We start from the raw sequence: 27,473 nt of genomic DNA on the forward strand, positions 1-27,473 counted from the left end.
AGTTCAGTGCCTGATTGTGCCTTGCTACTGTGTGATTGTATTGTGTGTGTGGTGTTCCCGTATTTGGCCTAAAGCGCAAAAGCTGACCCAAATACGAAAACGCCGGACTGTGTGCAGACCACTCGACAGCAGAGTGGGAATTGTTGAAGTGTCTAGCAGCAGCTAGTGGTGGCAGTGAGAAGTGCTTCGAGAGGCGACAACCTTGTGTTAGCTCGAATAAGGCTGCTTCCCCTCGCAATCTGGTCAAACCCGCAGTCAGGAAATCGTATCTGCAGGCGTGCCGCGGGGCCGGTTCCTGACAATGGGCCTTGCATTTGTATCTTTTAATAGCATTACCCACACCCCACTGGACCTTAGTAGTTGCCCCCTCCTCTCTCTTTTCATACAAACACCAGCAGTGCAGTTCCGCCCTGACTGACACACTTCCGCTTTTATAGGAAGTTAAGTCAGACACAATACGTGACCTCATGGCTATTTAGGCTGGGCGACGAGCAGGAGCTTCCCTTACAGGCGCTCCACTCTCTTTCAGCTAAACATACCCGGTAATATTACCAACTTACATTGATATGCGTTTTATTCTTACATTGGCTGATAATGCAAATTGAACTTGACATTATTGGATTCCCTCAAGCAGCTGATCATTTTATATTTTAATATGTACTTTTGTATGCTATTGGAATGGATTGTGGTCTATTATAATCTTACACACATGGGGTTAGGGTTGGGCTTGGGACCACATTGGTTCTGTTTAATACATTTTTAGTACTAGTTTATCTGTTTTACTAATTTGGTAATTTCAAACGCATACACGTAAAAAGCGTGCCGGGAAATTTGAGTGCAGGGTGAAGCCGAAAAACAGCTTACCCTGCTGCGGCAAATTTACCAGGTAAGATGCAATTTGGCTTCTAGCTAGTGCTGGTGGCCTAATTACGCTGTTTTTAACTTAATTTGGTGCATTGTGCTCATAAAAAAAAATTCAGTAAAATGTGCATATTAGCAGCAAACAAATAGTGTGTTCTACAGGTAACCAAAAAAGAACACCCTTCTTATAATCTAGGCTATTCTGTGGTAAGGGTCAAAGAATAGCACCCTCGGTTACTCACTATAAGCAATATTCTATATTATGATAATCTAAAATGCTATGTATTTAGTGGTCAAAATCTTTTGCGGCAGTTGTCCAGATTGAATAAATAGCACTATCCCAGACACCAACAACAGTGTATGTGGTTAGCTTACAGCAGATCTCCGGTTAACGCTGCTAGTGGTTAACACTGTACCTTTGCAGCACTGTTTTCCTGCACTCATCTTCCACCAAGAAAACAAACTGAAGTCCATGTGTTCCCCATCATATTAGTGTGAGATTCATCCAGGTGATTTGTTTCTAGTGATGGTCAAGTAGATGCAAATAACTTCGAGTTGATGCAAATTTATACAGCTTGAAAATGAACCAATCAAATCCTGCTGCGGTATAAAATTCGATTGGTTCATTTTCAAGCTGCATAAAATTGCTTAAATTTGCATCAACTCGAAGTTATTTGCATCTACTTGACCATCACTATTTGTTTCATCTCAAAACCCAAAACAATGCTGGCTGGATACTAAAATCCTGAACAAATTAACTGTATCAAATAATTATGTAGCAATTCTTAAAAATATGGTGCAATGTGATCATAAAAAAATGAGGTAAAATATGCATATTAGTAGCGAGCAAATAGTGTGTTAAAAAAATGTATTCTAGCAAAATATACCATTTGCTCATCCAAAACACCAGACAAATTGGCATTATGTCTGCAGCAACACACAGGCATGCCAGTATAACAAACACAAACAAGATGCATGTATCAGCATATAAGATGGTGATATGTCACCATGTGCAACCTAAATAAAACAGGAATTACAAATCAAATTATGTTCTGCACACAGCAAGGTTAAAATATTTTCATAAGAGTCTGATCTGGCGTGTTAGCTTGAAACAGTGAAGTCAAACCTAATATTAGTCATGCTGTCTGAGCACAAAAGCATGCATTAGAACTCACGCTGTTGAGATCAGCAATGCTGACATCATCAGACACTATACTTCCCCTACGATTTGAGCGGCTAAAATAATCAGCAGCAGATTCACTCTGGTCGGAAAAATCTGATGACTTGAGACAAAAATAGAAAACATAATTCACTTAGTAACATCTTCACTAATGCTACAATTAAACGCATTACATTATTAGACAGATCAATGTCTACATTTGTTTCCAAAAATAGGTAGAGTTCTACTCAAACTATTGGACGGTTAACAAAAGTGAAGCTCCCTTTACCAGTACCTTTACCATCTTTGGAGCGAGAAAAGACATACTGCCCATCCAGCGGGATGTCAAAATAATCCGGTGATGCAGTATATTTCTGAGCAATGAAACACTAAGCCATCAAACTAATATAGCCATCAAACTAATATAGCCTAAAAAACGCACACAACCAATATGGAACCAATAAAATCACAGAATATAAGCCCCCAGCTCCAAAGCAAAGACTTACACTATAATACATTAAATGATGTTAAACATTTGTTGCGTTTAATCAGAATTCCAACCAAAACGTTTAATGCTGAATACACAGCACACATGGTTAGAACGTATGTCCAGCTTTTATTGTTGTCTGTGTCCTCACTGGGGAGATTTATACTCACTACCTGCAGTGTCACTGTTAACATGAAGTGAATGATTTTCTCCCATGGTAAAATATAGCAATTAAAACCTGATAAAGGTCATAACATAATTCCAACTAAGCGGGTGTTCACATTTCTTTTTTTTTATTGCTGTAGGAGAGATGCACTTATTTGGTGTCATGACGCAGCTAACACGACCAAAATGGAATCAGGTATAGAGACAGCAAAGCAAATAATAAAGACCAAACTCGACTCTAAACTACTCAAAACTAATTTTTTTTTTTTTGCTGAGTAAGGCTGGGTTCACACGGGACGGATGAAAAACTGATCCCGTAAAAATGTATCGGTTTTCAGTTTCAAGAAGATGTGTGTTACGTTGGGCATCAGTTTCCATCAGTGTTTTTTTTTCTTCTGTGCCGTTTAGGCTGCATTCTCAGTGCTGCGTTGCAGTGCGGTATAACAGACGCTTTGTAACATGGCTTGCCGCACAATGCAATATTCACAGAGCGGCACGTGCATTGCGGTATAAACACGCCTGTTAACAGTGAAGCACACTTTTCGTTGACTATAGGTTTTACTATAAACGACAAAACATGGCCTAGTCATAGCATTGCTACCTGCTCAGGCTTGCTGCCGTCACAATTGCAATCTTCTGCTGCTGCTGCCTCCGCCTTCGGTCCACTACATAGGAGAGGCTCCTCACTGGATTGCAACAGACCAATGGGAACCCTCCCTCGAAGCAGTTTTAAAGCGATACATTTACATTTGACTGAAACGGTGCAGTATTTTTTGTTTTTAAAAAGAAAAGGTGATAAATTTCAACTTCTAGCCCAGAAAGACAACCTGTTATTTTAATGTGTAAAATTGTAGGCATTTTATAACAAAAACCCACAGACATGCAGCTGAGCTCACCACGCTATCCTTTCGTCCCCGTCCAGCACTACATGAGGAAACTGAGCCCTCATCATCTGTACACTAAAAAAGAGAAAAAATTTGCACTTCAATACAACTCAAACAAACACTTTATTGGAAGATCAAACATAGTACGGAATAAGGCTAGTCAATGAGATGCAAATAATTCTGCACTGATGCACCAGTATGCAGATTTATGCACCTTGATAACCACATCCCATATATTTGCATACAAAATGTATGCATCAACTTTGAATTGACTTGAATCTATTTGCTGGCTTGTACAACTCATACTTTGTCGGGTGTGTATACTATATAGCAGGGGTCCCCAACCTTTTTGAGCCCGGGGCCCACTATCCCGACCAAAATTTTCTCCGGGGCCCCCCTGGGGGCGGGGTGGGTGGGGGTGGGGGGTGGGAGGGGTGAGTGGGCGTGGCTAGTGTTAGCGGCAGCAGCCCCCCCTTTTTTCTTAGATTCCACAGTATAGCAAGTACAGTTTCCACAGTATAGCAAGTACAGTTAGCCTAGTATAGCAAGTATAGTTACCCCAGTATAGCAAGTACAGTTACCACAGTATAGCCAGTACAGTTAGCCTAGTATAGCAAGTATAGTTACCCCAGTATAGCAAGTACAGTTACCACAGTATAGCAAGTACAGTAAGCACAGTATAGCAAGTACAGTTAGCCCAGTATAGCAAGTACAGTTACCACAGTATAGCAAGTACAGTTAGCCCAGTATAGCAAGTACAGTTACCACACTATAGCAAGTGCAGTTAGCCTAGTATAGCAAGTATAGCTACCCCAGTATAGCCAGTAGTTACCCCAGTATAGCAAGTACAGTTAGCCTAGTATAGCAAGTATAGCTACCCCAGTATAGCAAGTACAGTTAGCCTAGTATAGCAAGTATAGCTACCCCAGTATAGCCAGTAGTTACCCCAGTATAGCAAGTACAGTTAGCCTAGTATAGCAAGTATAGTTACCCCAGTATAGCAAGTACAGTTACCCCAGTATAGCAAGTACAGTTAGCCTAGTATAGCAAGTATAGCTACCCCAGTATAGCAAGTACAGTTAGCCTAGTATAGCAAGTATAGCTACCCCAGTATAGCAAGTACAGTTAGCCTAGTATAGCAAGTATAGCTACCCCAGTATAGCCAGTAGTTACCCCAGTATAGCAAGTACAGTTAGCCTAGTATAGCAAGTATAGTTACCCCAGTATAGCAAGTACAGTTACCACACTATAGCAAGTACAGTTAGCCTAGTATAGCAAGTATAGTTACCACAGTATAGCTAGTACAGTTACCACAGTATAGCAAGTACAGTCAGCCCAGTATAGCAAGTACAGTTAGCCTAGTATAGCAAGTATAGTTAACCCAGTATAGCAAGTATAGTTAACCCAGTATAGCAAGTATAGTTAGCCCAGTATAGCAAGTATAGTTAGCCCAGTATAGCCAGTAGTTATTCCAGTATAGCAAGTATAGTTAGCCCAGAATAGCAAGTATAGTTAGCCCAGTATAGCAAGTATAGTTAGCCCAGTATAGCAAGTATAGTTAGCCCAGTATAGCAAGTATAGTTAGCCGAGTATAGCAAGTATAGTTAGCCCAGTATAGCAAGTATAGTTAGCCCAGTATAGCAAGTATAGTTAGCCCAGTATAGCAAGTATAGTTAGCCGAGTATAGCAAGTATAGTTAGCCCAGTATAGCAAGTATAGTTAGCCCGCAAACAAGCCAGCAAGAGGTGGATCAAAAACTGCACATAACTATGATCACTGCATACTTGTTAAATTGCATGTGTAACAATCCCAGGCCTAAGGCCTGACCTATGCAGCACAGAAGTATCGGAACAGGTAGTGAGGCTAGATTCAAAGGTGGAAAAACGTTGGTATATAGACAGCCGCCTTACCGAGAAGAGAATGTATTTTGAATACGGTCCACCACGGCCACGCTATCACGGCACGCTATCCCCCTGTCTCGCTGCCTCACACTGCCCGGGAAAAGCGCAGCTGCATAGGCTACACACGCTGACGCCGAGAAAGATGGGATGGGCTGGGCGTGACTTCCGGCTTCCGCGGCTGCGCTCTAATGCGTGCAGGCGGAGATGTAGCCGCATGCACTCGCGGCTAATGAAGGAGGGGGCGGGACGGTAGTCACCAGCAAAAAAATCATTGTGAGGCAGGGGATTTGCCGCGGCCCGGTGCGAAACGCCCCGCGGCCCGGTATTGGGTCGCGGACCGGGGGTTGGGGACCCCTGCTATATAGGACAGGTTAGGGCTCGTTTCCACTATCGCGAATCCGCATGTGTCCAACACATGCGGATTCGCACATGTAATGCAAGTGGATGGGCCTGTTTCCACTGTAGCGTTGTTGAGGTGCGTTTTTTTCAGCGGTAAAAAAAACGCACAAAAGAGTCAACGAATTCGCCTGCGAGTGGAATGCATGCGAATCGCCGCTAATGTATTTAATAGGGAAATCGCATGCGGCTTTGTCATGCGGATTTCCCCGCGATTTCGCATGCGATTTCGCATGAAAGCCAATGGAACTTAACACAGGCAGTGACATGGTTAAATTCGCATGGCTCCTTGCCATGCGAAATCGCGGGGAAATCCGCATGGGAAAACGCAGCCGCATGCGATTTCTTTAGCGGTGGAATCCAGGCGATTCCGCACCGCTACAGTGGAAACAAGCCCTCAACCACTTAGGTACCAGCGGTCTCTGTCCCTTTAAGGACCAGAGACCACTGGTACAAAAATGGCGGAATCCCGACGAATCACCGCACATACCTGCTGCAACCACCATTACCGCCACACGTCAGGAACCTGGGCCACCCACTCTGCTGTTTCTATGTTGGCAGAGTTCCTGTGAGCCGGTCAGGAGCCACTGTCATTGGCTCCTGCCCTGTCTTTCGATGTAAGCCAATGGGAGTTGCTTACATTGAAAGACAGGGTCAGGAGCCAATGAAATCGGCTCCTGACCTGCTCACAGGAACTCTGCCGTCAGAGACAGGCAGAGCGAGTGAGCTGCGGCGGGAGACGGCGAGGATTCAGCGGCGAGATAGACGAAAACGGCGTTAAATTTAAGTCTACGCCCTGGCAGCCAGATAGCCATCAAAACAGGGCGCAGATTTCAACTAGCGCGGTCCGTAAGTAGTTAATAAAGGAAAATTGAAAAAACTAAAAAACGTAAGTGATGAAATTAAGTGGAATTATTTACCTGTACACTACACTATTAGATTTACAGTAGATCAGGAAAAATGCCAAAAACTCACCTGATGTACCACATTAAAGCATGCCATAAACCATCAGACTTTCTGCTAAAATCCAATTTAATATGGATCAATCCATCACCCGAATGCAGTACAATGTTGATGTTGTGCCCCCTCCCCCCACCCACCATCAACCAGAATCAAAAGGGAGAAAAAAAAATCTACATTTTTAATTAACAAGGTTTTCAAAAATTGAATCTGAGGACATTCATTTTTAATAGAGCTCTGTAATATTTTGTGTCTTGATCGAGTCGGACATTTAATCTATTACAAAAAGTATTATACCAGTTTTTGGCCAACTTAAAGGAGAACTATAACAAGAGGGATATAGAGGCTGCCATATTTCATTCCTTTAAAACAATAACAATTTCCTGGCAGCCCTGTTGATCTATTTGGCTGCAGTAGTGACTGAATAACACCAGAAACAAGCATGCAGCTATTCTTGTCAGATATGACAATGTCAGGAACATCTAATCTGTTGCATGCTTGTTCAGGGTCTATGGCTAAAAGTATTAGAGGCAGAGGATCAGCAGGATAGCCAGGCAACTGGTATTGCTTAAAGAGACTCTGAAGCGAGAATAAATCTCGCTTCAGAGCTCATAGTTAGCAGGGGCACGTGTGCCCCTGCTAAACCGCCGCAATAGCGCCGCTCAACGGGGGTCCCTTCACCCCCAAAACCCCCCACTGTGACACTTGGTCGCAGACTTGGTCGCTCCTGGAGGCAGGGCTAACGGCTGCAGCCCTGCCTCCAGTCACGTCTATCAGCGGCGTATCGACGCCTCTCCCCCGCCCCTCTCAGTGAAGGAAGACTGAGAGGGGCGTGGGAGAGGCGGAGATACGCGCTGACAGACGTGCGTGGGGCAGGGCTGCGGCGGTTAGCCCTGCCCCAACCAGGAAGCGCTCCCCCGCATTACGGAGGGGATTTGGGGGATCAGGGACCCCCGTTAAGCCGCGGGATAGCGGCGGTTTAGCAGGGGCACACGTGCCTCTGCTATCTATGAGGTCTGAAGCGAGATTTATTCTCACTTCAGACTCTCTTTAAAAGGAAATAAATATGGCAGCCTCCATTTCCCTCTCATCATAGTCATCCTTTAAAGGTAACCTGAAGCGAGTAAAATTATTTAAAATAAACACATGACGTAGCTGCAAATGATTACATATTAACCTCACCGTCAGTTTCTCTAAGAAGCTCACCATTTTCTTCTAATGGTGCCCATACACGACACAATAAAAACGTTCAATTTTCCCATTTATTCGATCTAAATGATCAAATCGAATGAAAGTTAAAAATATTTTTTTCGATCAAGAAATTCAAGCGTTTATGCCGTTTTTCGAGAAAAATCTGATTGGACATGCTGGAAAAATCTTTATATTCGATCTAACGGAATAATCAAACTAAATTATCTAATCGAAAAAAAATGAAAAATTGTACCATGTATGGGCACCTTTACAGTGATCCCTTTCAGTTCTGACAATATTTTGTCAGAACTGAAATATACCAGTTGCTGGCGGTAATACGTCAGTTATATATCAGCAGCTGTCCGTTACAACTGAATGTGCAAAGTAATGTCCATGTTTCCCTATGGCTCAAGTGGTGTGATATTACAGTTTAACAGTGTGCTGACCAGGAAGCGGTTATGGGGTAATAGTTTTTAAAATGGAGGACAGAGAATTCCATTGATCACAGTGGACAAATGGGAGACAGGAGAGGAAAAAGATTGAGTAGATTACACAGGAGGTAAGTATGACCTGTGTATAGTTATTTTGACTTTTTATTTTCAGTGCAGTTTCTCTTTAAGGGTCTATTCATTGTATCTATGGTTCAGCAGTTTGCATTTAGGGCCCGTTTCCACTTGTGCAGTATCGTCGCGGAAACCGCTATAATCCGCATGCGGATGCGAATTCGTTAGAGTCCGTTTGCTAATTTTACTACGAATTCGCATACGATTTCGCATATGTTTCTATGTATGTGAATTTAACCATGTCAGTGCCTGTGTGCCTTTACTCTGGTTTTATGCAAAATCGTATGCGAATTCACATATTGAAACCGCATGCAAATTTCCTATTAAATACATTGTATGCGAATCGCCTAGCGGTGTGCAGCAAGCAAATTCTGATGGCTCTGCCGTGCAGATTTTTCCTGCACACAAAACCGCAAAGAAATCCTGACCAGTGGAAACCGACCCATCCACTTGTATTGCCTATTCAAATTCCCTTAATCCACAGCAATGACGCCTTTTTCAGAGGTGATCAATTTAACATGTATAAATACATCAGAGAGAAACATGAAATCTTGACAGATGAGTTTTTGTCTCTAGCCTTGTGCAAAGGACTAGGGGACCTCTGCGTTTAAAAGGGCTTTCAGTGTGAGTACTTGCACATCTCTCTTAGATGTACCCACAGTTAGATTGCCTAGGGCCTAATCAATGTTCTTTGTTCCTGACAACATGAGGTAGGGCTTCTCAGCACGCGTGGCGTAGTGACCGAGTTTGGCAGCAATGCTATAGTCTGCACCACGAGCATGAGTAATTCGGGGATCAGCCGATTGCTGGACCCCAAATTACTTCTCCCTCCGAGTTGCTACGACTTGGAGGGGGGAATTGTAATTAATGCCATCTGGAGTTTCATCAACAGCAGGGTCAGCTGTCATTCGACTCACCTTGCGCCAAAGTGACCGAGCGTGAAAGCAAATGTACACCCTGTCTGCACCCTCTTCAAGTACTATTACCAAGGACTAGGTCTGATTTCTATATAACAGCTACTTTACAGCTATATCCTAAATTTAGGTAAAATGCTTCTCTGGTGCACATAAAAGAACAAAGAGGTATGCTAATGCTTAAAAGTTAAAATGCACTAACACATTGTCATTTTAACAAGATTCACTGAAACCCCATATCAGCTGGGTTTGTGTGAATAGATCTGCCCCCTTGTAGAAGATGGCCCTGGCAACAGTTAAAGAGAAACTCCAGCCTAAACAAACATACTGTCATTAAGTTACATTAGTTATGTTAATTAAAATAGATAGGTAATATAATCTCTTACCCACACTGTTTTAAAAGAACAGGAAAATGTTTGATTTCATGATGGCAGCCATCTTTTTGGTTGAAAGGAGGGGACAGGGAGCATGAGACAGTTCCAACTGTCCTGTGTGCTGATCACCCCTCCCAGTTGCTAAGCAACGTGAATAACATAGGAAATCCCATCATGCTCTGCACAGCATAAGGGAAAAAAAGCCCGGGCTTTTTTTCTTTAATGGGTGGAACTTAGATAAAAAATGCAGCTAAAAATGATGCTTTGGTAAGAAAAAAAGTTCTGATTCTGTGAAACTGTTAAACACCAAGCCTTTTTAGTTTTTTAGTTAGATGTGTTTAGATTTTTAGTCCGGAGGTTCACTTTAAAGAGGAACTGTCGCGAAAATCTTAACACATACAAATAACAAGTACATTTCTCCCCGAGTAAAATGAGCCATAAATTACTTTTCTCCTGTGTTGCTGTCACTTACAGTAAGTAGTAGAAATCTGACATTACCGATCGGTTTTGGGCTAGCCCATCTTCTCATGGGGGGGGGGGGGGGGGGGGGGAGGGGGGTTCTCAGGGTTTTCTTTATTTTTAAAAGCACTTACTGAATGGCAGTTGCTCGGTCCAACTGCCAAAATAGTGTGCAGCGAGCAGGAAGGCTGGCCAGCATCTTTGTAATAATCATTTTCAGGGAATATCTTTATAAAGAATAAAGGCCATGCTGAAGAGATGGACTAGTCCAAAACCTATCGGTAATGTCAGATTTCTACTACCTACTGTAAGTGACAGCAGCACAGGAGAAAAGTAATTTATGGCTCATTTTACTCAGGGAGAAATGTACTTCTTATTTGTAGGCGTTTTAAATTTTAAGATTTTTGCAACAGTTCCTCTTTAACACTTCTCATCCAGTATTATCTACTCCAGTTTTTAGAAATGCAGACCCATTGTGTGTCTGTATGTAAGCATGATGGTTGTTTTAATCAGATGCCTTCATGCAGCAGAATGAACTAGATCTCGTACAAATTCACTAATGATAACATTACTTCTGCCATAACAGCAAACATCAGAAAATGTATCATTCTGTATACAATATAGCTTGTACAGAGTACATGGACACAAAAGTACATCACATAAGTTGAACTCCAAGCAGTCAGCTAAACATACAAATAAATTGCAATACATGCAAAATGTTTTACTTACAAAGTTTTGTAATGGTGGCCATACATGGTACAATTTTTCATTTTTTTTCGATTAGATAATTTAGTTCGATTATTCCGTTAGATCGAATATAAAGATTTTTCCAACATGTCCGATCTGATTTTTCTCGAAAAAACGGGATAATCGTTCGAATTTCTTGATCGAAAAATTTTTTTTTTCAACTTTCATTCGATTATTTAGATAGAAAAAACGGGATAATCGAACGTTTTTATTGTACCGTGTATGGCCAACATAACTTTGACCAGCAGATCAGAATTTTAGAGCTGCTACTATAAGCATTTTTACACTCTGCTCTCTATCCCCTCTGCAGTAAAGCAGCAGGAACAAAGCCCATTCCCTCACTCTCTGAATGACCATGTAGAATAGATGCCACTGATGAGCTTGTCATTCTGCTTTCCTGTAGCCTAGCTCACACAGTTATGGCGGTATCCCATACAAACATTGGGACATTGCCTCTTTGCTGCACATTACCTGCTGCTGCTACTACAAGGTCACATTTTTACTGTGTTTGGTGAGAGTTCACACACCAGTCACCACACATTTGATCAGCTGCCCAATTACCATACATGTTATGACTGGTCATGAAAATTAGCCCTTTGTGTCCTTTCACACTGCTTCTACTGCATAGCAACCAACAATATAATTGCATCGCAACATGGTGCAATTATATTCTAATGGTACGTTCACATCTACGAGACAGTGGTGCAGAGCAGGGGATTCTGTGGTAATAATGAGCAGCATACTGTGCATTCAACAGATGATGCAAACATTCACAGTTGCAGTGAAGAAAATACTTCTATGTACCAAATGCTTGACATTACATTTGTAATGTGCGATGTGACTTTTCAACTGTGTTGAGATTCTGTTGATTCTGTTTTCAGTAGGCACAACGTGCAAAGTGTAAAAGTAGTCTTAAATGAAGAACACTTTGCTGCAAAACAGTGCTGCCCATTAGAAAGTCAATGAAATGCAAATCTCTTCTTACATTCAAATTTCATGTAAATTGTATGTAGCTGCAGCTTCAAATTGGACCAATCAAAATAACTTCATCTTAATTCTGATTGGTTCGAGCTGCGTACAATTCACATGGAATGAAAGTATAGAAGGAATCCTGATGTCAGCAGGCTACTTAGCATTTCCCTTATGTTAAAGAATGAGTTGAAGTACAATTTATTTAAATGAGGTTTGCAAATGCCAACCCTGAGCTTGCAAGCAAATAACAGATGCTGTTTCACCTCTTAAAAGTATTTCAGCGGTACCTAGAGTTAAATAATAGCAGTGTTGGAATATTGAGTACTGCCCACTACATATGTGGCTACATCAAGATACCTAGCTGAAAATGGAGAGATCAAAGTGAGCTCCTTGAACCTACTACAGAAACTTACACTACTCAAAAAAACAAAATAAAGGGAACACTTAAACAACACAATGAGACATACAGTATGCAATTCACTTTTTCTCTTGAGTTTTCTCCTTGGTGATATTTTCACAACTTATCATAAAATGCCTTTTAAACCAGCAAGCAAGAAAATACTCAAAAATATATTTGATGGTACTTCGCCAACTTTTGGGTACTTTTTAAATTGTAAAATGCTGAAAATTTAGTTTAAAGAGAAGATGAAAATTATCTCCTAAGAGATAACTCAGGTGAAAAAATTAATAGCATATGGGCCAATGTAACGCCAAATCAATCACACTTCCGTGAAATCAAACAGTCCACTTAGGTAGCAACACTTAGGGCTGCTGCACACCAAGAGCTTCTGAGCGCTTTGAAAAGCACTTGGCTAATGTATATGAATGGGATGGATCACACCAGAGAAATGTGATTTTTTTTCCCCCAAACGCAGGTCCTGCAGCATTTCTGCTGATTTCTGAGGCGAATCAGCTTCAATTTTAAATACAGGAAAGTGGAAAATCACTCTGAAAAGCGCTAAATCACAGCAATTTTCCAAGCGTTTTTGTTACAGAAGCTGTTCAGTTACAGCTCTACTGTAACAAAAAATAAACGCTACAAAAACCGCTTCAAAATCCGCTAGGCATGATTAGAAAATCGCTAGGCACATGCCTAGAATCAGCTAAAAAAAAAATCATTAAAAAAAAAACACTGTTCATTTGTGATTACGCTAGCCCATTTTGGTGTGCATTGGCCCTCATTGACAATTTCATATGCTGTTGTGCAAATGGAACAGCCAACAGGTGAAAATAGGCAATTTGCAAGACATCACCAATAGAGGAGTGGTTCTGCTGGCGGTGACCTCAGACCACTTCTCAGTTCCTATGCTTTCTGGCTGATGTTTTGGTCAATTTGAATGCTGGAGGTGCTTTCACTCTAGTGGTAGCATGAGACAGTCTAGTCATCCAATGCCCGCCTCCGTGAGCGTCCTCCAATTGGAAGCTAAGCCGCGACCTGGGAGGCATTTCCTGGGTCGCGGCTTAGCTTCCAATTGGAGGAAGCTCACAGAGGTGGGCAGTGGCGGGAATAGAAGCGGGGGAGCGCGGACCAGGGGCGTATCTAGAAATGACTGGGCCCCATAGCAAAAAATGTTTATGTCCCCCCCCCCCCCCCCCCGATCTTCCAACCCCACGGACCTCGGACCTCCCACCCAAACATTCCTCCAGGACCCTCCACCCCAACATTCCAACACCCCTCTAAGTACAGTATAAGTATCCAGGTCTATAGGTGTCCCCAGTTTAGGTAGTAATCAGGGGCGTAACTAGAAATCACTGGGCCCCCTTGTGGCAACAGCAATTTAAACTAAATACTGTACAAACGTTTTAACTCATACATGAACATTATGGAAAATCCAAGTTGAAAAACTGTGAAGATAAACAATTTTATCCATCCTACTCCTGAAAAATAAATTCATTTTTTTACAACCTCCCAGTTGTATTTTCTGTTTTAAAAAGCTAAAAAAGTAGGTTTACTGCTATTATCTCATATGATGATGATTCAGCTTTTCCCATAGTTTCGCAGTTACCAATCATGTGACCCCCAACAAGACAAATTCAGTAATCGTGAGGCCCCCCAACAAGACAAATTCAGCAATCATGTGACCCCCAACAAGACAAATACAGCAATCATGAGGCCCCTATCAAGACAAATTCAGCAAAAATGAGGCCCCCAACATGACAAATTCAGCAATCGTGAGGCCCCCAACAAGACAAATTCAGCAATCATGAGGCACATAAATAGACAGCATTTCGCATAAATAGGCAGAATGCCGCCTTAATATGGTAGACACCTCTCACCTGGCTTCTGAATTCTCCTGTACTGGCTGCTGTGCCTGGCAATACTGTTTTTGGCTGGATTGGGGATGATGTGTGCGCTGAAAGGCCTGGCAGTGATGCTGTGGCTGGGTTGGCGATGATGCTGTGGCTGGGTTGGCTGGCGGTGATGCTGGGCTGTGCTTGGCTGGTTGAAGTAAATGCTGGCCTGACTGGTGGTGATGCGGTGGCCTTTTTGACAGTGATTCTGGGCTGGTTGGCTGGTGGTGATGCTGGGCTGGCTAGCCTGGATAGTTTAGGTAATGACAGGTGCCCCCCCAGTTCAGGTAGTGACAGGAGCCCCCCAGTTCAGGCAGTGACAGGTGACCCCCAGTGTTAGTAGTGACAGGTGACCCCCAGTATAAGTAGTGACAGGTGACCCCCAGTGTAACTAGTGACAGGTGACCCCCCAGTGTAAGTAGTGACAGGTGACCCCCCCAGTGTAAGTAGTGACAGGTGACCCCCTCAGTGTAAGTAGTGACAGGTGACCCCCAGTGTATGTAGTGGCAGGAGCCCCCAGTTTAGGTAGTGAGTGACAGGGACCCCCAGTTAGGTAGTGATGGACCCCCAGGTTAGGTAGTAAGTGACAGGGACCCCCAGGTTAGGTAGTGAGTGACAGGGACCCCCAGGTTAGGTAGTGAGTGACAGGCGCCCCCCAGGTTAGGTAGTGAGGGACAGGGACTCCCAGGTTAGGTAGTGAGGGACAGGGACCCCCAGGTTAGGTAGTGAGGGACAGGGACCCCCAGGTTAGGTAGTGAGGGACAGGGACCCCCAGGTTAGGTAGTGAGGGACAGGGACCCCCAGGTTAGGTAGTGAGGGACAGGGACCCCCAGGTTAGGTAGTGAGGGACAGGGACCCCCAGGTTAGGTTGTGAGCGACAGGGAACCCCAGTTAGGTAGTGTGTGACAGGGACCCCCAGTTAGGTAGTGAGTGACAGGGACCCCCAGGTTAGGTTGTGAGTGACAGGCGCGCCCCAGTTAAGTAGTGAGTGACAGGCGCCCCCCAGGTTAGGTTGAGTGACAGGGACTCCCAGGTTAGGTAGTGAGTGACAGGCGGCACCCCCCAGGTTAGGCCGCCCCTCCCCCTCCCTGGGCTGTTTTTGAGGGCTGGAGGGGTCGCAGTATGAGGGGAGAGCTTGGTGGCAAATCGGTGGGGAGGCAGGAAGGGCCCCCCTCCCTCACCTCGGGCTCTCCCCTCTGCGCTCCCCTCCAGCTTTGAATAAACATTGTATGCAGGCGGCGGGGCAGCGGCAGATACATACCTTCCATGCGCTCCACGGATGCTCCTCTCTCTAGCTTCTGATGCGACTTCCGGTATAAACAGGAAGTCGCGTCAGACACTAGAGGGAGAACCATCCGCGCTGGAGCGCACGGAAGGTATGTATCTGCTGCTGCCCCGCCGCCTGCATACAATGTTTATTCAATGCTGGAGGGGAGCGCAGAGGGGAAAGCCCGAGGTGAGGGAGGGGGGGCCCGTCCCCCCTCCCCGACGTGCCACCAAGTTCTCCCCTCATGCTGCGACCCCTCGAGCACCTAGCGGGGCATCCTGCTGCAGGCTCCCTGTGAGGTAGGGGCCCCATAGCAATGCTATGGTTGCTATAGCGATTGCTACGCCCCTGGCGCGGACTAATTTACAGGCTGCAGGAAAATACGAGGCAATAGCGAGACACAGAGGTGAGTCATTGTGCAAAGAACATGCCTCTGCGTTCTCTTAAAATTTAAAATACTAGCCTCGGGTTGTCTTTAAGGGGGCCGCACAGCCCTCCATGTGCTTTCCAGAGGTAGCCTGACTGTTATTAGATGCCAAGATGAGATCCTCAGACCCCTTGTGAGACCATATGCTGGTGCGGTTGGCCCTGGATTCCTCCTAATGCAAGACAATGCTAGACCTATTGTCGCTGGAGTGTGTCAGCAGTTCCTGCAAGATGAAAGCTTTAATGCTATGGACTGGCCTGCCCATTCCCCAGACCTGAATCCAATTGAGCACATCTAGGACATCCTGTCTCGCTCCATCCACCACAGACTGTCCAGGAGTTTGTGGATGCTTCAGTCCAAGTCTAGGAGGAGATGCCTTAGGAGACCATCTGCCACCTCAACAGTAGGATGGCCAGGCATTGTAGAGAGGTCATACAGGCACTTGGAGGACACACACACACACGGCTTTTTTCAGTGATCGGTGCTACGTGGGCTCTCCAGCCCGCAGCACCGATCAGCAGTGAGCCTTGGTGATCAGACTTCCCCCCTTTTTCCCCACTAGGGGGATGTCCTGCTGGGCAGGGCTGTGGAGTCGGTCCAAAAATCCACCGACTCAGACTCCTCAGTTTAGGATTCCACCGACTCCGACTCCTCGACTCCGACTCCTCTAATTTGCATATTACAATTTTGTTGATTAAAAGTATGTATCATGAAATTAGTCTCTTAACTGCCAACGCTTAGGAATTTTACAAGACAACTGAAGTGAGAAGGATATGTAGACTACTATATTTATTCCCTTCAGACTAAAACTAGTCCTTGGTAAGAGTACTTGTAAAAGGTAGAAACCGGAACAAAGAACATCTATCAGGCCCTAGGCAATGTAAGTGTGGGTACATGTAAGAATGATGTGCAGGTACTCTGCAGGGGAATGAGGAGATTGTAAACAGACAACACCTCTGTGTTGAATGTGCACAGCATTCTCAGTGGATTCCCTGCAGCTCTGTGGGGAGTGCATATGTAGAGTATAGTGCTACTGTGTAACAAAGTAAACCTGAGACAGATGAAATTAAAGTTTTATACAGACCTGGGGCTTCCTCCAGCCGCCTCCCTCGTTGTCCTCCTCCACCACCTGGATCTTCTGCTATGAGTCCAGGTACTTGTGCCAGTCGGGCGTAGTGCGTATGCACACACTCCGCCGCCAGGAGCATACTACACCTGTGCAGCACTATTGCGCAGGTGCAGAATGTTCCTGGCGGTGGGAGCGGCATGCGGCCGGACAGCGCTGACTGGCTGAATTACCAGGACTCATAGCAGAAGATCCGGGTGGTGGAGGACAGCGAGGGACTGATTAGCCTGAAGGGGGCTGGAGGAAGCCCCAGGTATGTATAAAACTTTACTTTTCATCTGCCTCAGGTACCCTTTAATTTGTAGTCACCAAACCAAATTTTAACAACATATCAAATTATTTGATTTCATCAGCAAAGGCAGAGCATACATTTGCATAAATCAGCATCAATGCAGAATTATTTCCATCTCATTGACCATCTCTATTAGTGACACAGCTACACATCAGGCTTTATTCTTACAGCATAGATGTTATTTAGTATATATAAGAGATTCCTGTGCACACATCATATATACAGTCACAATCAGATCTGTATATTTGACCTTAAAAATACGGGGACTGCTTTATTGAAGCAGCACAAGTAACTATTACTGTATATATACTGTATATATACATTATTTTTAATGACTATTATCTGAGAAATAGAACATTTTATCATATTTTCTATTTTAATTACAGTTACAAATTCAGTAGGAGTCGGAGCATTTTTTCCCGACTCCGACTCCAGGCACCCAAAATTGCCCGACTCCACAGCCCTGCTGCTGGGGGAGTCTGATCGCCGCCAGCTACCCGCGCTTTCCGGGGGGGGGGGGCTCTTCAAGGCCCCCCTCCGCAGCGCTTTCCGCCCTCCCCGGCTTTCCCTACCTCTCCCTTACCATTGCAGCGGCGCAGGACGGATATCCGTCCTGCGCCGGATAGAATAGGCTTTAGCCTATCATATGCCGGCGATCCCCGGCCAATCAGAGGCCGATCCACGTCACAGCGCTGCGGCGCAGCAGCGCCGTATGATGTAAACAGCGGGGATTTCTTCCCCGCGTGTTTACATTTTGCCGGCGAGCCGCGATCGTCGGCTCTCCGGCTGTTCACGGAGACATGGAGCGGCCGTTTCCATGGTAACCCACTTAAGACCTGCTGACGCCTATGGGCGTTAGCTGGTCCTTAAGTGGTTAAGGATAATACATCAAAGTTGGATGAGCCTGTAGCGTTTCTTTCCACTCTAATTTTGAGTGCGACTCCAAATCCAGACCTCCATGGGTTGATGAATTTGATTTCCATTGACCATTTTTGTGAGATTTTGTTGTCAGCACATTGAACCATATAAAGAACTAAGTATTTAACCACTTGAGGACCGCAGTGTTAACACCCCTAAAGACCAGGCCATTTTTTGTTAAATAGGCCAGTGCAGCTTTAAGGCCAAGCTGCAGGGCCGCACAACACAGCACAGAAGTGATTCTCCCCCCTCTTGTCTTTTTTTATTCCCTCCCTCCCCCTCCAGCCAATCAGCGTGATCGGCTGTCATAGGCTTCAGCCTATGACAGCAGATCACTGGAGGGGACAGCCGCGTGACACGGCTGTCCCCAGTACAGCGCTGCTGTAGATCGCAGCGCTGTACACCCTAATTAGACGGTGATTTCGCTGTCTAACCGCCTCCAAACGGCGATGGGAGACTGAAGGCGGAGCGGAGCTCAGCCTTCCAAACAGGAGATGCGCGCGCAACCTGTGCGCGCTTCTCCTGCTAGCCCCATGGAAGGCAGTTCACGCCAAGCGTGGATCGGTCCTCGGGGCTGCCGCCACGTTCATGAAAATTGGCGTGGAGCGGTCGGCAAGAGGTTAATAAGAATATTTAATTCATTCAGATCTATGATGTCTTATTTCCGTGTTCTCTTTATTTTGTTGAGCAGTGTATTTACCAGGCATTAAAATACGGTGGCTGTCCTCTGCCCCCCAGTGGCTGCCATACATCCACATTAGCGTCCCACGTGGCTACCGGTAAATATGTGGGATTCATGTGTGATGTAGCACACTCGCCTTGCATGCTATAACACCAGTAGAGAAGTGAGGTGCCAATGCATAAATACGACATTTGGGAGCAGCTGGACATTTGGGAGAGCAGACAGGTAAACTATTTATACTCATGGGCAGTAAGGAGACGTGTAACATTTGTGTGTGTGTGTGGGGGGGGGGGGGGGGGAGGAACGACAGTGGCCAGGGTGGCAATGCGGCATTATGAGGCAAATTCACGAAAGTTTTCATGCTAAAAATCGATCGGGAAACAGCCTGTGGTGTATGGGCAGCCAACATCTAATCAGATTGGATCAGAGGGATATCGGTCTCTTGGTCGAATCTGCACATATGGGCATCGTAACAGTGTGTTTTTTAATAGCATATGATTTGCAGGTAAACAGTGCTAGTGACAGTCACAGTGATAGTCAGACACCTTTGGCATTGAATAACAACAGCAAAACAATACTACAAAATGCAGGTTTCCCACATAAGATACCATGAAAAAAAAGATTCCTCAGGAACTTCATCTGATTGGGCCAATTCCAAGCTGTGTAAAAATGTTAATAAATCTACATGCAAGCTGTTGTTATATGCATTTCACTGCCCACCTCTAATTTTTGCTTTTACAATCCATTAAAAAAAACAACTTTAGAAATGTATGTCACAAGCAATACATGAATACTTGCATAAACAAATTCTTATGAAAAGTAACATGACTTTCCAAGCTTAGTTTTACCGACTGTGCTCAGTTACAGTTAAAATATGCAGATGGTTCTTGAATAAGCTGAATGTAAAAGAGATCCTCTCCTGCCCATGAAAGATTCAGGGAATGGTAGATGTGGCATCATTACACTCTGTGCAGTTATAGAGCAGCCACGCAGCACTTGGGTATGCAAAGCCAGAGGTACTCAGTGACCAAGTTCCCTGTATAACAAAATGAACTGCACATCTTAGGGTGGAGTTCCCCTTTTAGTACTTCCAAAGCACACGTACACTGAGACACACAGAGAAATGAGAGACATTACTTCTGCAAGATGCAAGTCACACTCAGATCATCCATTACAATAGCAAAATAAAAACAGAAATTACCTTTACAGCAAATGTATTATATCAACTAAATAAACACTGTATTATTAACACAAAGCAGCAACAAGTGGACATCATGCAAGATGTTTGTTAGTATAACGTACAGCTAAAATATAAAAACTGGAACCACAAAAATGTTATTGGCCATAAAAAAAAACCACGCAGCTCATTGTGTTATTTACCAGTTATTTTAGTTTGCACACAAGAGAGATTATGGTGAATATGAATTATGGCGGACACACAGCAGAGTTTCTCACCGCAGGACTGCTTCTTGTAGAGCTGGCTCTGGATGAATAGTAGCTATATTCAGAGGGCTGGTGACAGAAGTACCACACAAAAGAAATCACTTAAGAAAGAAAACTTAAGGATCCTGGCAAACAAACACTTATGTCAGTAAGCTGAAGACTTACAGTTTGAGAATTGTATGAGTTAGCAAAGCCATCCTCACAGAGCGACGTCTAAGAAAAAGAATAGACAGATGAGGAATTCATTGAATTCTCTCCTTTACATTTCTAAATACTAAATTAACAAGCATGGTTGGTCAAGTACTGCAAAACCAAAGCAACTCAAACAATGCAAACTTGCAGCACTGCTTGTCGGTGCCTGCAGTCCATATATTCTATTTTTACTAGTAAGAAAGCAAAATGCATAACTTCTACAACTGTAGCTTAGATTTAGAACAAACATATGATAAGAAACTTTCATTCTGCGGGGAAAAATGACAATCCGCTTAAAAAAGGTACATCATGGACATGCTTGTAAATCAAACTACACAACATTTTAGGGCTAGTTCACAGTGCTCAGCTGTGTTGAATAATAATTCTGCATGTCCACTCACTGCCCATACAAGTCTGTGGGCCAGTTCACAGTACTGTATTGAAACCGATCGCATTATTGTAGCTTGCTGCATGTAAGCTTTGTATTAAAGTCTATGTCCAGTCTCCATGGCAGTTCATACTCATTAAGGGTGTGTTATGCAAATGACCACTGTAAATCCAGCCTTAACCTTTGCATGCATGAACACTATCAAAATCAGAGAAATAATCTAAACAAAAACATACGAAACATGACAATTCCTTGAATTAGTAGTCACAAAAATTGTCTTCCTGCAAATGAACCACCTTATATTGTGTTTCATCTGTTCCAAAGGCACAGTAAATACTAACCGAACTTGAACTTCGGTGCAAAGTGGCACTTAACTTTGGGGAAGTCTGTAAAAAATATTTTAAAATATTTAGCGTCTCCAAAGGATTGTGAATTTGTGAACCCTATCAGCATGCTCCACATACATTTTCAGCAAAGAGCTTTTTCGGGGGGTATTTATTCAAAGAATATCAACCTCCCACCCAAACTGTGCTGAGAGAAAGCAGAAAGGCATGATATTGTGTTGGGAGGGAATTTATCAAGCAAGGTTGCAGTGGAATTATAAAAAAAAATAAAAAAATTGTACAATTGTCCATCTGTTCTCTCAGAACCCTTCCCTTATTAAGGGACCTTCTAATTCCCAATGATGTCTGCACAGCCCAGAAAACTCACTGGTTGCACCTGGACCTGAGATGGGGTTTTACATTAAATAGTTATTTTCTATCAATTCCTGTGACACAGTCTATCATCAACATCATTTTGCATATTCACCATCTGCTGATGCACATGATTTACTATTACACGCAGATCAGAATGACTAATGAGTACTGAAGTCCAGTTGGATGCTGCAGTGAGCAGTGACAAGGTCGTCTGTCTGTAGTGTCAGGAGTTGAGATGAAGGCATCATGAAAGGCTTCAACTCCTGTTCACAAAATTATATTTGGCAGGTACGGCCCATACTACCAGAGTAGCGCCTGCCCTAACGCATAATACACTACCCTACCCTCCAAGCTTTCATTTTAAGTCTCCTCGCTGCTATCTGCAGCAGTGCTAAATCTGACTCACAGTAATATAAGAGAGAGGCAGTAATATATAAGAGATAGACAGTAATATATAAGAGAGACAGTAATATAAAAGAGAGAGACAGTAATATAAAAGAGAGAGAGAGACAGTAATATAAAAGAGAGACAGTGATATAAAAGAGAGAGACAGTAATATGACTGAGTGAGTGAGTGAGTGTGTGTAAATTTTTTTTTGAGTCAGCAGTATGTGACATAGAACAAAGTGTTATGAATACGTTGGAAGGACTGATTTGATTTGTAGACCTGCAGGTGACCTTATAATTTAAAGAGTCTGAAGCCTTCCAAAAATCCTCTATTTGACATTTATGTTAAAGAGAAACTCCAACCAAGAATTGAACTTTATCCCAATCAGTAGCTGATACCCCATTTTACATGAGAAATATATTGATTTTCACAAACAGACCATCAGGGGGCGCTATATGACTGATTTTGTGCTGAAACCCCTCCCACAAGAAGCTCTGGGACCGCGGTACTTTTGGCAGTTTGTTACAATGTAACAAGGTTCACAGACAGGAATTAGCTGTTTACAGCTGTCTCTAACAGCCAAAACAGCTAGCAGCAGCTACATAACCTGCCCACAGTAAAAATGTCACCATGTAATAAATGTCAGAATGTAAATCGGGGAGAGGAAAGATTTTACAATGAGCAAACACTGACTAAATCACTTATACATAATTATTGTAAAAATGAAGCACTTTTTTATTACATTACTTTCACTGGAGTTCCTCTTTAAGCACTATGAGCATAGCTAACCCTTCCCCCCCCCCCCCTCCCCCCAAAAAGAAAAAAAACACCAATGCAAAATTCCACGACTTTCCAGGTTGTGGATTTTGCTGCCCGGGTAGGCAGAGCTTTTGCGCTGTAGCTCTGCCTCCATTAACATCAATCTTCGCTGATAGTCACCTCTCCCCGCCCTTCTCAGCGAAAGCAGACAGAGGGGCGGGAGGAGGCGGAGATCCGCAGACAATTACGCGGATAGAGGATGAGTTACTGCACAAAGCTTTGCCTCTACCAGGAAGGAGCACCGAATTTTGCCCCAGGGATTTGGGGGGTTTAATTACATCATTCTACCATGGGAATGCTGCGTTTTAGCTATGCTCATAGTGCTTTACATAAACGTCAAATAAAGAGGATTTTTGGAAGGCTTCAGACTCTCTTTAAGTCTCACATTTTGATAAGCTCCAGTCAAGACTAGACATTGTCACATAGTTTAAATGTGTACGGTATTGTGTAATATTGTGGACTATTTAAATTGATGCCCTGGGTCCATACTGGTGGAGGTCATTTAGCTAGGTAATAAAGGCATGTATATGTTATGGCCAGAACTCAAAGTCTGGCCACCTCTGTTTCTGGACGGCCAAAATGCGAAGTGGCCGTGTTACAGCGGCCAATGCCAGAAATGAATTCCGGGCCCTCCCCCTGCCTGATCAATGTGAGAAATTAGTTCGGCTCCTACTCCTGCCTCCCTCCACTCACCGGTTGGCCAATAATAAGTAATTAAGAGTCCGGCAGTTCTGCCCCAACACTCCCCCCCCCCCCCCCTCACCACTGGCAGATGGTCCTGTGTCCCTACCCACCCTTTATCTTTTTATCTTTCCCCCTCGCCCACTTCCCCGCTACAGTTCGTAACTGCAGGGACGTACAGAGAGAAGCAGGGATTCGTGCCTACTTTTGTTCCTATATGTGGGCACTGCAGAGCGGGTGCTGGCAGAAGCAATGTCTGCAGCATTAGTATTAGTACTAATGCAATGTCTGCAGCATCAGTACTTGGTAGTAGGACTAAGTATTAACATGGGATAAAATTATACTTCTGAAAATGCCAAACTGAACAGGTGGGTTTTCAGTCTGGATTTAAACACATCCAGAGATGGAGCTGTCCTAAACTGCTGAGGAAAGGATGTAGGAGCGGCATGACAAAGCTCTGTGACCAAAAGTTTTCAGGTGGACTGGGTATGACTAGATTATAAGAACCTGTGGATCTGAAATTGCAGGGATTGTTATGCTGCTGTAACATTGTTTTCATGTATCCAGGGCCCAGATTATGTAGTAATTTCAATGTCAGTAGGCCGATCGTGAATAGGATCCTCCATTTTATAGGAAGCCAGCGAAGGGAGTGCAGGACTGTTTTTTTTAAATCACAACTTTTGAGACTTGCTCAAATGTATGTGTGTGCGTGCATATATAATCAGTGTTCTTCCCAGAATTTTTTTCCAGCCGGGTGGCATGAAAAAGTAGCCGGGTGGGGCGAGATGAGAGAATGCAGGCAGGGCTGTGGTGTCGGTACAAAAATCTTCCAACTCCTCGGTTTATGAAATCACAACTCCCACTCCTTAGTCTAATACTTAACAGGGCTGTGGATTTTGTACAAAAATTATCCAATTTCCGACTCTGACTCCTCAGTTTACGAATACGACTCGAGTTTTTTTTTTTTTTGCTTAATACATATTTGTATATTTCTAATAAATGTGAGGGGAAGAGGGTAATGGGTTTACATTTACAGGTTGTCAAGAAAAGCCTTTGACATTAATACATGTGTTTGGCTGGCAGTATGGTTTGAATCAGAGCAACTTTTCCTATTACATTGTACTAACCCTGTAGCTCCTGGTAGTTGCTGAAGGTTCACTGTAGAGAGAAGAGGACTAGAGGGAAAAACACAGTTCAATGAAATAATGAGCAAACCACTGTGGAACTGCAAGCAGTTCACCATCTTGGCTCCACTTACATACTAAAAAATTAAGTCAGAATAACAAAAATAGCTTGCCAGTTAACTCTTGTAATCTATTACGAATACATGCATGTTGTGTAAGTCACAGTTATATGAAACAGCTCCATGGAAATCAGAGTATTTCCTGTTTAGAGTCAGCTGGCTGCAGAAGTTTCCTCCTACTTCAAAATCTGCAAGCCTTGTATGGCAACATTACATACTATGCACTTGCTTACATCTATAAGCTTTATCTGACATGCCAGCACAATCGCTTTAGAATTAACCCCAACTAGTACAACAGTTTAAGTTACAACATGCAAGAATCAAGAAACGTGAACCAGTATTCACAGAAACAGACCCGAGTGTGGTAGCTGGAAGAAGGTTTGCTATATTTAAGGCTGCTATAGTTTCTCTGATCATGATACAATCCACTCTGTAAGAAGCGAAACAAAGAATAAAAAAAGATAAATAAAAAACATTTACAGCAATTCCAGTGCTTTGTTTAGCATAAATAATCATGACTGTGAAAATACTTCAACTGCTAATTGGTTTATCTGGTAAACTTTAAAGTGAACCCGAGGCGTTTACAAATAAAAAACGTTAGCTACTTAACTATGCAGAGGGAGGTCTCTGAAGCTCCTAGAGGCTTTCCAGGTCCTCAGAGGCCTCTGCCTGAAACCTTCCTATACATCCCAACCACGCTCCCCTTCCTGCATGAGCGTAGCCGTATTGCGAGTGATGGGCAAGTATACCTGCGCCGGTGTAGTAGCACACACCTGTGATTTACTGTGCAGATGCGGCCGTACTTGCGCAGGTGCAGTACAGTTTGCGCTCATACACAGTGGTAAAGCAACCACGAGAACATATCTAACAAGGTCTAGTCAGATATGTTCAGAGGGTCCACGTGTGTCAATGGTGGGAGCGAGGATGACTCAGGAAGCCTCTGGACTATCCTTAGGGTTCCCTTTACCTAGGCAAGTACCCCTCCCCCCCTCCTTTTTTATAAATAGTCTTGGGTACACTTTATAAACTCTTGCAGAGTAGACAAGGTAAACACAGAAAAATCCACCCTGAGTGTAGAGCGAAGAGCCTGTCTAAGGTGAGGTGGCACTGAGGTGGACACTGGAGGCACAGAGGAAGTACGGGGGACAGAGATAGCACAATGTTCTGACTTAAGAACAGATTCAGGTTAAGAACAAACCTACAGTCCCTATCTCGTTCGTTAACTGGGGACTACCTGTACTTTTTGTATATGGCCTATGCTATGTCATTAAAAGGTTTACAGTTTCTTTTTTAAAAATTCAATAAAAATAATGGAAAACAAAGAAAAAAGTGGGTCCCCTATTAACAAACACACTACAATTGCAGGAAGTTGTTTGTAAGATGAATTTGTAGGTCGAGCCACACATTATACATAGTTAAACGAGGATAGATGCTTTACTTTCTGACAACTCTGGATTTGGACATATACTATAATAATTATTGTTGTTAATTTAAATGTGCTTTTAATTTGTTTTCAATCACACCAATGTATTCGATACTGTAACACAATAAAAACATGTAATAACAAAACAGTACATTTTGTACAAAGACTTTGTTTTTATATATGAACGTAACTTGAGTTTTTTTGCAAGTAGGGGACTGTCTGTATAAAAGACAAAGGTTTTCTTAACAGGTTCAGTCCAATGAAAAAGTCCGTGTCAATTTTAAGTAACTGTTCAGGAGCTAAGCTATATACAAATGTAAGTCCTCATATTTGTCTGAAGTTCCAGTCTGCAGTTCCCCAAACCTGCAGAGGTTTGTCCAGGTAGATACACCTCCACACAGATCTGAGACTATAGCTACATACATATTTGCAAAAAACTGTCACCCAAAATGATCGTCCGTGATCGTTTCAAGGGACAGTTTTGGAACCATGGCTATACAGATAGTCATTCTGCTGGGCTATCTGATGATGAGCCTGTTCTGTTTGGGGAAAATAAAAAAAACACTGGAAGAACAAGCAGAAGGTGCCACTATATGGGGACAATGGGGGGTCAAAAAAAAAAAAAAAAAAAAAAAAAGGATCCCTGTATGCACGCTAGATTTTTGTTCAAAAAGATGATGATGGTTTCAGGCAGTGAATACTTAAAGATCAACTATCAAAGAGACCTTCCTACAGAGATTACTGGAAATATATACAGTATGTGGTATTTAGAATTTTAGCTAACTTTGATAGTTGTCCTTTAACCACTTAACGACCGCCTAACGCTGATAGGCGTCAGCAGGTCGTTAGTGGTTTAACATGGAAACGGCCTTTCCATGTCAGTTCACGGAGGGTGTCTCCATGAATAGCCTGCGAGCCTCCGATTGCAGCTCGCAGGCTAATTGTAAACACGCGGGGAAGAAATCCCCGCTATTTACATAATACGGCGCTCCTGCGCAGCAGCGCCGTAAAGGAGATCGGCGATCCCCGGCCTCTGATTGGCTGAAGCCTATCAGAGGCAGCGCAGGACGGATCGCAGTCCTGTGCCGCCCACAGCAAGGAGGGGAGGAAAGAATAGGGAGCGAGGCAGAAAATCGCTGCGGAGGGGGGCTTTGAGGAGCCC

The 27,473-nt window shown here is 43.6% G+C and overlaps 1 protein-coding gene across 29 annotated transcripts in view; it reads right to left on the reverse strand.

Moving 5' to 3' along the window:
* The window catches only part of LRRFIP2 (LRR binding FLII interacting protein 2), a 192,870-nt gene that overhangs the window by 42,090 nt on the left and 123,307 nt on the right, over nucleotides 1-27,473 (reverse strand). For 11 of the 29 annotated variants that reach the window (XM_068236552.1, XM_068236547.1, XM_068236542.1 and 8 more), the window contains 7 exons: nucleotides 25,244-25,318; nucleotides 24,773-24,820; nucleotides 21,402-21,446; nucleotides 20,646-20,693; nucleotides 20,493-20,549; nucleotides 3,569-3,631; nucleotides 2,037-2,144 (listed from right to left, as the gene is read on the reverse strand). The exons of 4 other annotated variants lie outside the window; for them this stretch is intronic. In XM_068236552.1, the coding sequence (XP_068092653.1) occupies nucleotides 2,037-2,144; nucleotides 3,569-3,631; nucleotides 20,493-20,549; nucleotides 20,646-20,693; nucleotides 21,402-21,446; nucleotides 24,773-24,820; nucleotides 25,244-25,318 (444 nt within the window). The remainder of the gene's footprint in view (nucleotides 1-2,036; nucleotides 2,145-3,568; nucleotides 3,632-20,492; nucleotides 20,550-20,645; nucleotides 20,694-21,401; nucleotides 21,447-24,772; nucleotides 24,821-25,243; nucleotides 25,319-27,473) is intronic. 14 more of the 29 variants (XM_068236559.1, XM_068236558.1, XM_068236557.1 and 11 more) reach the window with 9 other exon arrangements.

This window comes from Hyperolius riggenbachi, chromosome 5 (assembly GCF_040937935.1).
Source record: "Hyperolius riggenbachi isolate aHypRig1 chromosome 5, aHypRig1.pri, whole genome shotgun sequence".
Classification (NCBI taxonomy): Eukaryota; Metazoa; Chordata; class Amphibia; order Anura; family Hyperoliidae; genus Hyperolius; species Hyperolius riggenbachi.